This window comes from Peromyscus californicus, unplaced genomic scaffold (genome assembly GCF_007827085.1).
Source record: "Peromyscus californicus insignis strain IS unplaced genomic scaffold, ASM782708v3 Scaffold_19__1_contigs__length_69161282, whole genome shotgun sequence".
NCBI classification, from domain to species: domain Eukaryota; kingdom Metazoa; phylum Chordata; class Mammalia; order Rodentia; family Cricetidae; genus Peromyscus; species Peromyscus californicus.
The window spans coordinates 18,483,300-18,495,187 of record NW_026294491.1 but is presented as its reverse complement, the minus strand read 5'-3'; the positions used below and the strand labels follow the sequence as shown (position 1 = coordinate 18,495,187).

Sequence of the window (11,888 nt, the reverse complement as noted above, 5' to 3'; positions counted from 1 at the left end):
ACAAGAGTCCTCGCTTTCCTTTGTTAGGTGGAAAAGCTGAGTATTCTCTACTTTGAAAAAAGTTAATTTTGTGCTCATGTAGGTGTGTGGGTACATCTGTGCTACTACCATGAGTAGCACAGCTTGGAGGAGTCAGTTGATGATTTCTGTCTACTGTGTGGGTCCCGGGGCTAGAACTCAGATCATCAGAGCTTGGCGGCAAGCGCCTTACCCACTGAGCCATTTCCACAGCAACTGCTCATTGAGTAGTTGTTGGGCAAATTCCATAGCCGTCTGAATTTACTAAAATCTAAGTTATCTTTAATAGGGGTTTTCTAGAAGACACGAAATGGAGGATAAATGAACACAAGTCCTACCTGATTTTCAGGTAATCGGTGATGGCGTTGGCTTCTTTGACGTCAAAGACGTGCAGCTCCTCATTCTTCCGTGAACCGTTAGGTCCGATCTCTGCCATCACTTCCCCAAGCCACTTGATACTGTCCTCTAAGGACATGTGGAGTGCTGAAAACAAAGCCGGGAAGCCTTTCTGTCATCTTGATAGCTGTTGTGGGGGGGGGGGGGGACAACGGTCCAAGATGTCCTAAATCTGCCCAAATTTCCCTTGCCCAGCATTTGTGGAGAGAGAAGGTGAAGCCCTTGTTTCTTTACAGCTAATTAACAATTGCTTTTTGCATGAATTAGCAGTGGTTGGTCTACCCATCGTTATGACCATTTACGTGCATGGTTGGCTGGACAGTTTTTGTTTCCATTTTCAAGAGCAAAACCACAAATATCTATTTAAGCACCACTTTTAAATGGAAAAGAAAATGTTAAAGCAGTTTTTAAGGGAAAAAAGAAGGGAATATAAAAATTAGAGACGAGGTGGTGAGGAGACCCAGATCATGGGTTCAGCCACTATTGACATCAGTACTGAACTTGGGTGGGGGAGGCCAGTGAGTAGAGTCCCCCTGTTTCTTGGCTATAACTGGGTGTTATCATGTGAAAATTTGGCTGGAAGATTTTTGATAGGAGTCAAATATATGGATATTTTCAAATTCTCTGTATTTATTTTTTACATTTTATTTATTTCATCTCTCTCTCTCTCTCTGGGGTCACATGGTTTCTATGTAGGTAAAAGTAAGATTTCAGAGAATTGGTTCTCTCCTTCCAAGGTTGCCAAGGACTGAACTCCGGTCATCAGGCTTGGTGGCAGGTGTCTTTATCTGCTGGGTCATCTCATTAACCCTTTAAATATCTATATTGAAAATAGGAATTTTTGTATAAAATATCATCATCACTAAAGACTTCAAAGCTATGTGACCTGTTTGTCAAACATTTGCCTTTGAGAGACTGTCCAACCTGGATAGAAATGACACAACTTCCTCACCACGACCCACAATGAGCAGCTTGGTAGTTCTAGAAGATTCTCAGAAAGCTGCATATAGACAACAACAAAACACACGTGCACACAACAAAGCACCATTTCTCCACAGGCTATTTCCTATGACACTTGTCCAGTTGAAAATGAAACTTAAATATTCATAACTTCAGACTTAATTCTATGGTGTCTTTGGTGAAAATATAAACGTCTATTGTCCTTTTTGATTGGTTGATTGTGTTTGGTTTTTCTTGTGGCAGGTAGAATACCATCTCTGTGCTCTCTCCCCTCCTGCCTTGGAGACTGGAGACAGGCAACTGGAGTATCCAGAAAGTCTTTCCTGACACTGGTGGGTAGGCATGCACATGGGACAGAGGTGGCTGAAGGCAGAGTTGAAAAGTCTTGGACAAATGTGTCTGGGTCGGGTGTCAGGAGAGGTGACGCTCAGCTGCGGTGCCTGGCTGAGGGCTTGAGGGGATTCTTCACAAAGGCTGCAGCACAGAGCTGAAGACCTCTTAGGAAGCCATCAGTAAAGATCCTACTTTCTGTACTAGCATGGGGTGTTGTAGGATGGGGATGGGGACAAAGATAAACTATGAGAATACAGACGGATAGTTGGTCCGGCTACATCTAGAGCAGTGGAGTCAGGCACCTACCCCCCCCCCCCAACTTCTCAGGAATGCACAGGATGTCAAAATCACTAATATAATTTTTAGGAAGACATTACAATCATCAGCTTATAATTACTTTGTTCAAATTTTCTATCTGTAGCAATTAGAAAGCAATGGAAAGTAATTGAACCCCACTGAGCACTGCAGTGCATGTGCCTGGTGCTGGGTGGAGCAATTTAAAATGCAGTACCCGGAAAGGACTAGGGGTAGTTCTTATGCAATCATGCCCTCCTACGGGTCTTGATTATCACGTGAGTCACACAGAACTGCAGGTCAAGGGCTTTTCGTTGGTCATCTCAGGTAAAACACATTCTTACTGTACATTTCTCTTTTCACAATAAACCTTCAAAATAACCCCACAATTGGAGGGAATTTGGGAAGAAAACATGAGTATGATGAGAACAGCTCATAGTAAATCGAAAAATCAAACTCATTCATTTGAGATACTGAAAAAAAAGTTTACTTAGATGATTGATTTGAATTCTGGATGGAACTATGGCTATCAAACACAGAATGCATCTGCTTAGAAGACTGTGGCTTGGGCTGACCGGTGGCTGACTCCTTAGCACTGTGTTTGGGGAGCCTCCTGCCTTACTAGAGATGACTGCTTTGGAAGTTACAGGTGTTACCCTTTCTCTCAGTTAACTGAAGTCCCGCAGGTGGCGTGACCAGACTGAGAGGGACTAAACCAGATTCACTCTGGGAAACTGAGGTGAGGAAGGAGACTCTAGACTTGTAACTAGTTAGAAAACTTGGGGTGGGATCAGGTAAAGGCACTTGCTGTCTAGGTCACCGGTCTCATCATTTTGCCTTTGGAAGAGAACTCCTGCATCCAAGATGCTGGTGCTAGTGTGGCAGGCAAATAGGAAATGCACAGGAGCCCCTGGACAGCCAGTCTCTGTGTGTGTTCTTTTTAGTTGATGATTCCTGCACCATTTCAGCGTGTATCAGTTTGTATTCTACTATGAATGTGCTGTTTCCAAGGTATACCACATTTTTCATCTAGTCTGCCTGTACGATTTCTACTGAGAACCAGCTTCAAGCGTATTCCACATGGGCTGTTCATAGTGTGTGGTGCTTTCTGGCCCTTTACATATGTGCCCTTCCTAGCACGTACCCATTTCTGGTCCTTAACATATGTGGCTTCCTAGTGTTTACCCGTATCCCTTTACACATGCGCCTTTCCTTTCATGGACCTGTTTCTAGTCCACTGTACATGAACGGCTCTATATATGTGCCGTTCTTGGCCTGCATCATTTCTCATCTACCACGTGTGCGCTGGTTTCTAGCCTTCTACTGTGTGTCTATTGTATTGTGTTTCTATTGTATTTTCTTTGTTGTTTACTCTAAGTTTTGCCCTGTGCCAGCCATGTGGGATGTGGCATCAGGACAGACCCTTGTTTGCTGAAGTTGACCTCATGTCAACTTCAGGAATTAACCAAATCTCTCAGAATCTTATTCATCTCTCTCTCTCTCTCTCTCTCTCTCTCTCTCTCTCTCTCTCTCTCTCTCTCTCTGAATAATAACGCATAAATTATTTGCTGTGGTCTATTTTTCGGGGAATGCTGACACAAAAAAATCTAACTTGTTGAATAAACGTGACTTTGTTTTTTGCAGAAATATTTTCTGCCTTCAGCGGGTACAAACCACAAAAGCAAAAGCATGCTCTTTAGATAAGTCTCCGAACTGTACTTTATATCTTTGAGATGATCCAGTGTGATTTGAGGTGGGCTCTCAGCAGAAAGGCTTGTAGACACGCAACACAGGTTTGGGGCCAGGATCAAGTCAGAAACCCAGATGTCCAAAAGTGGGTGTCCCGTGGGCTGGGCTGCTTGACAACCATGAACCTGGGCTGTGCTCCGTGGCTGGAGCTGTGGTGTAGTGTGGCATGATGACTTCATGTTCAGGACCCCATGGTCCCCTGGTTTAACTGCAAACATCCTTTACCTCCTTGCTGTGTAAACCGGCTGAAGCTGTGCTCTTGGTTCACAATCTAATTCCATCGAGCGGTCTGAGAGGGTAGTTTTCTTACCAGATGCATACATCAGCTTGTCTGCTTTCCCCCACATACACGTTCACTCTCTCCTGACTTAGCCTCATGGAGCCCGCCCACGGATCAGAAGTACGGGTTCGAACTGATACCAACCATACAAGGCTCCACTGGAGGCTGGGAGGTGTGGGAAAAGGTGGAAAACGGAAATGTTCTCTCAAATTCGGACTGTGAAACTCTTGAAAATGCTCACCTTTGGCTCTCCACGGTGAACACTCTGCTCAGAAGTTGCGAGGCTTAGGACAGCCACATCAAACATCCTTTGAAACTTTAATTTTCATAGGACTGATGTATTCAAGTTTTGCCTTATATGCAGATCTGGCCTGAAAAGGCTTCCTCCAGCTCCTGCTGCTCACACCCCAGTTTCCACATCCTCCCCAGAAGGTTTTGTTTTTATTTTATTTTATTTTTTAAAATTAAGACCCATTCTTACTGTGTGTTAGGTTCACCTTAGACTCCCCCACCCCCGTCCCCCCACCTCCCAGAGCCCTAGCACTAAAATTCTAGTGTGTGCCTCCATGCCTGGCTTCACAGACCATTCATATTTTTTTTCCTGTATTCTTCTGCTTTCCTGTATGCATATAAATAAAAACATACATTCTAGTTTTTATCTTTTATAAACAAAAGTCCATAGTTCTTCATGTTCTTTTACTCTGCTAATATGGAGTCTTGTCTCACAATATGCAGAAAGATTTCTCATTTCTGCTTTAGAATACGATGTATTCTACTTTTAAGATAGATTAACTAATATTTGGGTTTCAGCATAGTTTCAGATATACAGAAAATTGCAAATATATCAGAGTATCCTAAGATATTTGGAGTGTGATTGGTGCAGGGAATACTAATTAGAATAACTTTGGCGAATCAACAAAGAGAACCTTAGTCTTACTAAGAATTCTTTGAGGATTTACCATTCAGTGCGAAATGAGCTGTCTCTGTTGTATCCAGGAAACAAATCTCCAGTTCTTATTAAAGGAATCACAATGAGGCCAGCATCTTGGCTTTTGAATATTAATTTACACAGACTACGTTTCTTCCCCTTAAAACAGTAGAGAGGGACTGGACTTACTTTGAAGATTGTGCAGTAACATGTCCAGCAAAGTCATGAATTTTGAATATTGGTCAATAGAAAAGTCCATTCCTTTGGCCCAAAAGAACCCGGACACGTAGTAGTCTAGGAGAATGGCATCTCTTAAACAAGTCTGGAGATTTTTAAAATTCAGAATTACACTCATTTTTCTGTAACGAAAAGGAAAAATGCAGACATTAGATGGGGTTAAGTACTGAACAGTTCTGAGGAGTTTTGAAAGCAACTAGTTTAATGAAAATTCTAGACTGCTTCTCACCTTAAAGTATTCAGTCACATCAGAATCCACAAGGTGAAAAGGGAAGGGGAGGAGTGGAGGCAGGAGAAGAAGGGCAGGGGGTGGCTGGGAGGGTGCTCTTCCCTGGCCCCCATTCTCTTTTTTCTCTGTCTCCACTTCTTTTTTTTTTTTTTTTCTGAGACAGGGTTTCTCTGTGTAGTTTTGCACCTTTCCTGGAACTCCCTCTGTAGTCCAGGTTGGTCTCGAACTCACAGAGATCAGCCTGCCTCTGCCTCCTGAGTGCTGGGATTAAAGGCGTGCGCCACCACCGCCCGGCTGTCTCCACTTCTTATACCTTCAACACCTGATATAAAAATTTCCTCCCGAAATTCTAAATGCAATACCCCTTTCTTTTTTGTGTGGCAGTACCTCATGCTCAGGCTAGTCTGGAACTTGTTATGCAGCAAAAATGACCTTGAGCTCCTGATCCCCCTGCCTCAGTCCCATTGCTATTACTGGGATTAGAGACAGGCATGCCAAGTGGGTGCCCTTCCTACCAGTTTGGTCGCCTCATCTCCAGCCAGGACCTCGCTGCTACCAATCAACCTACTGATTAAGTTTGATCCATTTCTGAAAACAGATGGCTAAATATTCCGTCCTTTTCTCCCTGCAAAGACGACAACCTGGGTATGTTTCATTGGCTTTCTGTCAGGCACATTTAATTTTTTTTCAAACATTCTTCCTTTCCCTGAGTCTGTTTCTTATTCTTTCTCTCTCAGGATGGGGTAAGCAGTGACTCCTTCCCTGAGCTGCTGTTAGACCTTTCTTTTTCTACACTTTTCTTCTGATGCTTCTCGCCCTTTCTTTCCCATCATCCCTTCCTCCAGCTCTTCTAAGTCCATTCTGTGCTGTTGCTGTGGCTCTGTAAGTTTTGGAAAATCTGTGAGACAACATTCGCCTGTATCTTCTGTGTGTCCCTGCTCACATCTTTCTGGTGGTGCCTTTGTCCTGTTCCTGTCCTGTTCTCTGTCACTGCCTCTGCAGGCATAGTCCTCACATGTTAGTTATCTTTGAACAGCTGCTTGCGGGAAATGAACTGGGTGTGGAGACCTGCCTATGACACACCCTATTAGATGCTTCCTAGGTCCTTAGATCAACTAGTAGATACTTCCTGTGCCGTGATGAAAAACTGGTTGGTGCTTCCTGGGTCCCGATAACCAACTCATAGGCATTTCCTGTGTGGAGTTACTTTCTGTCAATTCTTTTAACATTCATTTCTGTTTTGATTAGTGAGATTAGAAAAAGGAAAAATACTCATTTTACTGGGACATCAATGGTCTGTAATACAGGTATGTGCACCCCGTTCCTGCACACCCAGGTCCTACACTACAAATGGGGACTCATGGCACAGCATCTAGGGTTTTCTCCTCCAGGAAGTGTCCTGTACCTTTCCTTCCTCCTAAAACCTGTAGCTGTGTGTGTATCTCCCTCAAACTGTCTCCTGTGTATCAGTCGTTCTGTGATAATTGTGGGGATCACCTCCAAAGCTCATGCTTTGGGCCTTCAGCATTCTCTGGTTTTGACAAGGGTTTGACTGATTTTCCCTGTTGCTTATATGTGATTTCTGGGAGATGGTATGTGTGGCAAACTCACTCCACCATCTTCAAAAGGGGAGCCCTTGTCCTTCACCACATTCAAACGAGTGATAATGAAAACCAGTTCAGATGTTCAAGTGTTTTCTGACATGTGTCCAACAATCAACGTCCACTTCAAAGGTGTAACAATCAACATCCACCTCAAAGGTATAACAATCAACATCTACCTCAAAGGCAACCCTATCAGGAGAAACCACAAACCCTACATGAGGGCTGATGATTTTTTTTGGTTTTTCGAGACAGGGTTTCTCTGTATAGTTTTGGTGCCTGTTCTGGATCTCGCTCTGTAGACCAGGCTGGCCTTGAACTTACAGAGATCCGCCTGCCTCTGCCTCCTGAGCGCTGGGATTAAAGGCGTGCGCCACCACTGCCTGGCTGGTCTGATAATTTTAAGCAACCATTTCATCTCCCTTCCCTTCTCATCATGGCGCACGATGCTGTCGAGACTATGAAATCGGTCTAAGAGACGGGCTTTTCTTAGGTGCCTTATTACTTTATTAATTCACAAGGACAAGTTAGCGTTTCCTCCGTTGTACAAAAGCCATACAGGGTAAACAAGTAGCTTTGATTGCTATTGGCAGCCATCTTGTAGTCTTTATCTAAAATGTCACATACCAGGAGACTTACAGGCAGGTTGGCTTCATAATATTGAGTTTGATACTGACATTATATATACTATATACCTGTTTATATATATTTATGCATGTGCATACACACAGTATTTATGTATCTGCATCCCTTTGAAAAATTTTAACGTGTTAGTGTGTATGTGTGTAGAGGCCAGAGGACAACTTGCCGTTTTGCCCTGGGATCCACCGTCTGCCTCTGAGTGCTGGGATTACAGGCAGTCGCCACGACTGCCCAGCTTTAACATGGTTGTTGGGGCTCCTAATTCCAGTCACCATGCCTGCACGGTAAGGACTTGGTCCACTTAGCCATCTCCCCAACCCTACCGGCTGCTTTTATAAACGATTTTCTAAAAACTTTTTGTGTAACGAGAACTATTGACCCTTTTTATTTGGGATACAGTTTTCCTGCCTTCCGAAATTCAATTTTATTTTTGTGAAAGGAAGAAATTGGGTTACTCCCCCCACATGCACACACTTTTTTTTTTTTTACCAGAATGTTCTAGAATAGTTGTTCTAGTTTATAATTATCCTGTTTGCCTTTGTTTTAATTTCAAATGAATCTTGTGCTTACTGCCAGGGTTTTTTTTAAATTTTATTATTTTTGTTTTCTAGATCACAGTTCTCTTTGGCAGTTTTCTTGTTATTGTTACATTAGATGCATCAATGAATTGATTAATCTTTCCTGAGGTAATGGGTCAATTTTTCAATTAAACCACAGGACACTGAGGGGTTTTTTTTCTTTTTTTTGAGTTCTTTATATAAAAATGTCCTAAACAATTCCAGCTAGAATTTGATCCTGAAACTACATTCTTTCTATGAACCAGATTTTAATGGCTTGGCTGTTCCTCAGAGAGCTGCTGTCCATTCCTGACAGGGAACTGTGAGAGGCCTGCCTGCTCATTGTCCCTGGGTCACTCACTTTACACTGGACATAATGAAATGCTTGAGGTTTCAGGCCACTGAAACAGGAAAATCCAAGCATGTGTTACATGAAGTTTCGTTCTTTTCTGGTTCATTATGTTAGATGTGAAACCCAATACCCTCTCATCCTGTTACTACATATGCACTGCTATGAGTCTCCTCACATTTATCTTCTGTTGTCACTGACTCCATTTTCAGCAAAGCAGATTCCACATTAACTTAATTCTTTATGCTTAGAATCTTCTTTTAGCTCAAAGAGTTCCTTTATGTACATATCTTACCAGCTCTTTAATCCCTTGGTTTGCGGAGTTGATTTAGCCTTTAATCATGAGCTTTGGGGTAACGTTTCTCTCACTTCTGTTGATTTTTCTTTAAACTTTCTCTTACTCTGCCATCTGCACTCTGTGTATTCTTAAGTAAATATTTGACCTGAATACCTGTACATGGTACTTGTTTTCTATTTTTGTTTTTTTCAACACTTGTGTTTGAATGAACTCAACAACTTTTTCAAACATATTTTGGTGAGGGCTCCCCAACCTCCCTGCACCCTAGCTTTGATGGGCACCTTCCCTCCCTCCCTTCCCCTGGGACTAGTGGACTCTCACCCTTGACTTAGTATTGATGGTTTCTGTTCTTCCCCAGTCATTTTACTCCAAAGGAGGTAATACAGGTAATACAGGGAATCATTCAGAGCAAGACAGGGCCCCAGCTGGAACACAGTTTCTGTGTCTTCTACTGGTCAGTTTGGTCATAAAGAAGGATGGCACAAGACAGAGGCAGAGAGGAGAGAGAGAGCGCCACAGCTGTAGCATGGGCTGATGCATGAAAGGAACTCAGTGGCATCTCAGGACATTGTGACATGGCGAGGAGAGGTGATGGAACTGTTGACTCCCCAGGGGAGGCCTTACCCTTTCTGAGGAGTGGATGGGAGTGAGTTGGGGAGCAGGAGGATGGGAGGGAGGGGGAACTGTGGTTGGTAGATAAAATGAACTAAAAAATTAACTAATAAAAAATTAACTAATAAAAAAGAGCGTCAGCAAAACTGTCTCATCACTCCCTTCATGCTCTAGAACTTGGAATGCCTTCCCCTTCTGAAGTGCATCAGCATACAGAAATGAACTCTGCAGACCAGCTGAAGAGCTCGGAGAGGTTTGCCTGCAGAAGGTTATTATAAGGCATCTTGACAGACCTGGTGTGGGGCACAACTCAAAGTCCAGTACTTGAGAAGCTGAGGCAGGGGTGTTCCCTTGAGCTTGAGGCCAGCTTGAATAACAAGAGTCAGACTCAGTTTCCAAAAGCACAATCAAACAAAACCAAGGCTCGGTGTTGATGTCTGTGTTTATAAAGTTCTTTGTAGCTAGCCTCTACCATTTTTCAAGATTTTAAAAATTTAAAAAAAATTTTACTTTATTTGTATGGGTGCTTGCTTTTGCATGTATGTCTGGTGCCTGAGGGAGGCTGGAAGATGGCGTCCGATCCCCTGGAGCTAGAGTTACAGATGGTTATTGGCTGCCATGTGGGTGATGGGATTCAAACCCAGGTCCTCTGCAAAAGCAGCCAGTGCTTGTAACCACTGAGCCATTTCTGCAGACTTCTCTTTCTCTTTAAAAAGAAATTCTGGGGTAGATTTGTAAGTACTGCTGAGTTGCATATACATAAAATATTATTGATAGCATACATTGGAAAGTCATAAAAAGAACACCAGCCATGGGGAATCTATTTCAAAATGTATTTTGAATAATCCGTCATGTTTCTTAGATTGCCTGTTGGTCTAGAGAAAAAAAATCATAATTGTGAGATGTAGGGAAATATGATGATTTGTTGTAATTTATTTAAGTAGGTTTATAGCTCTTCAAACTGCATGATCTGGGACTATTTTGGTCACTCGGGAGAGGATAATTAAATTATACTACTGTCTTTTTGAAAAATATATAACCATCACTTACAATAATGCTGTTTTAAATTGAAAATGATTGCAAATACATGTAGATTATTGTTACAGGAATTATATTTTAAAACACAGGAAAACTTCAAGAAGATGGCTCCTAAAATAATAACGCTGTCCTACTGTCCTAAAATTCGGCATGGGATCCCTTCATGTGGTCATTTGGATCGCTGAAGACGTCAACCCGCTTTTCATTTTGGTTTTTCAAGACAGGGTTTCTCTGTGTAGCTTTGCACCTTTCCTGGAACTCACTTGGTAGCCCAGGCTGGCCTCGAACTCACAGAGATCCGCCTGGCTCTGCCTCCCGAGTGCTGGGATTAAAGGCGTGTGCCGCCGCCGCCAGCATTTCAACCCACTTTTGACACAGCTGTTTTACATATTTCCTCTGTGGCTGTGTTTTGTGTCGTGCTCTGTTGGTTCTTTTTGTGTCTTTGTGTGTGGCCAGGTAGCCCTGGCTCCTCTGGATGTGCTTGGGAAACCAGGCTGGCTGTGAACTGGTGGCGAGCCTACGCTCATGTCCCCTGACTGTGGTGCTTTGCCCCAGCCCGTCTCTGACTGCTGTGACGCCAGCTGTGTCCTGTGCTTTGGTCCACGTATGCCCTCCGGACGCTTAGAAGTATTTTCTGAATTTGAATATTTAACAACGAAGGACAGTCAGTAATTGAAAAAAAAATGTGTTCTATAAGGTAAGGTACATAACCACAGCACAACTAATAATATAGTAAAAATGCACGATTCTAGAAACTAACGTTTTATTTGATATTAATGACTATTAAATACTAGATGTTTGGTATTTTTAATGTTGACATTTTACTTACTAGTCATTACAAGTCAATTGGAAGCTGGATTAAGTATCTGTCACTTCCACTATATTACTCTCACTTAGTCCTGACTATTGCTTTGCATGACAAAGATCATTTTCATATAGGGACCTGCAAATGGGAAAAGCATTTTACATAAAATCACTATGTATATTATTAATACCATGAGTGATTATTTTAAATTATTAAAATTGTGTAGATTTATTACTCTTTGTGTGTATGGTTGTGTGTGGGGGTGCCTGTACACCGTAGCATGTGTACAGAGGACAGAAAACAACTTACCGGGGTTCATTCTACTATGGAGGTCAGGGCTCGAACTCAGGCATTGGGATCCATCTGTGACACACCTATTTTTTTTCCTTCAACCCATACACTAAGAATCAGAACTCCCCCAAAATATTTATTTCTGTAGAGACGGTAAAAAGCATTCTGAGAAATCATTTAAAATGTGTGGGAATTTTTAGTTCTCTGACTCTCAGGAAGCTGCAGACAGCGGACCGTTGGGCCCAGTCACTGCTGTCACTTCCTAGCAGAC

The 11,888-nt window shown here is 42.6% G+C and overlaps 1 protein-coding gene across 8 annotated transcripts in view; it reads right to left on the bottom strand.

Moving 5' to 3' along the window:
* The window catches only part of Cabcoco1 (ciliary associated calcium binding coiled-coil 1), a 105,195-nt gene that overhangs the window by 82,861 nt on the left and 10,446 nt on the right, over positions 1-11,888 (bottom strand). For all 8 annotated transcript variants that reach the window (XM_052744787.1, XM_052744790.1, XM_052744794.1 and 5 more), the window contains exons 3-4: positions 5,148-5,317; positions 357-501 (exon numbers count right to left, since the gene is read on the bottom strand). In XM_052744787.1, coding sequence (XP_052600747.1) covers positions 357-501; positions 5,148-5,317 — 315 coding nt within the window. The remainder of the gene's footprint in view (positions 1-356; positions 502-5,147; positions 5,318-11,888) is intronic.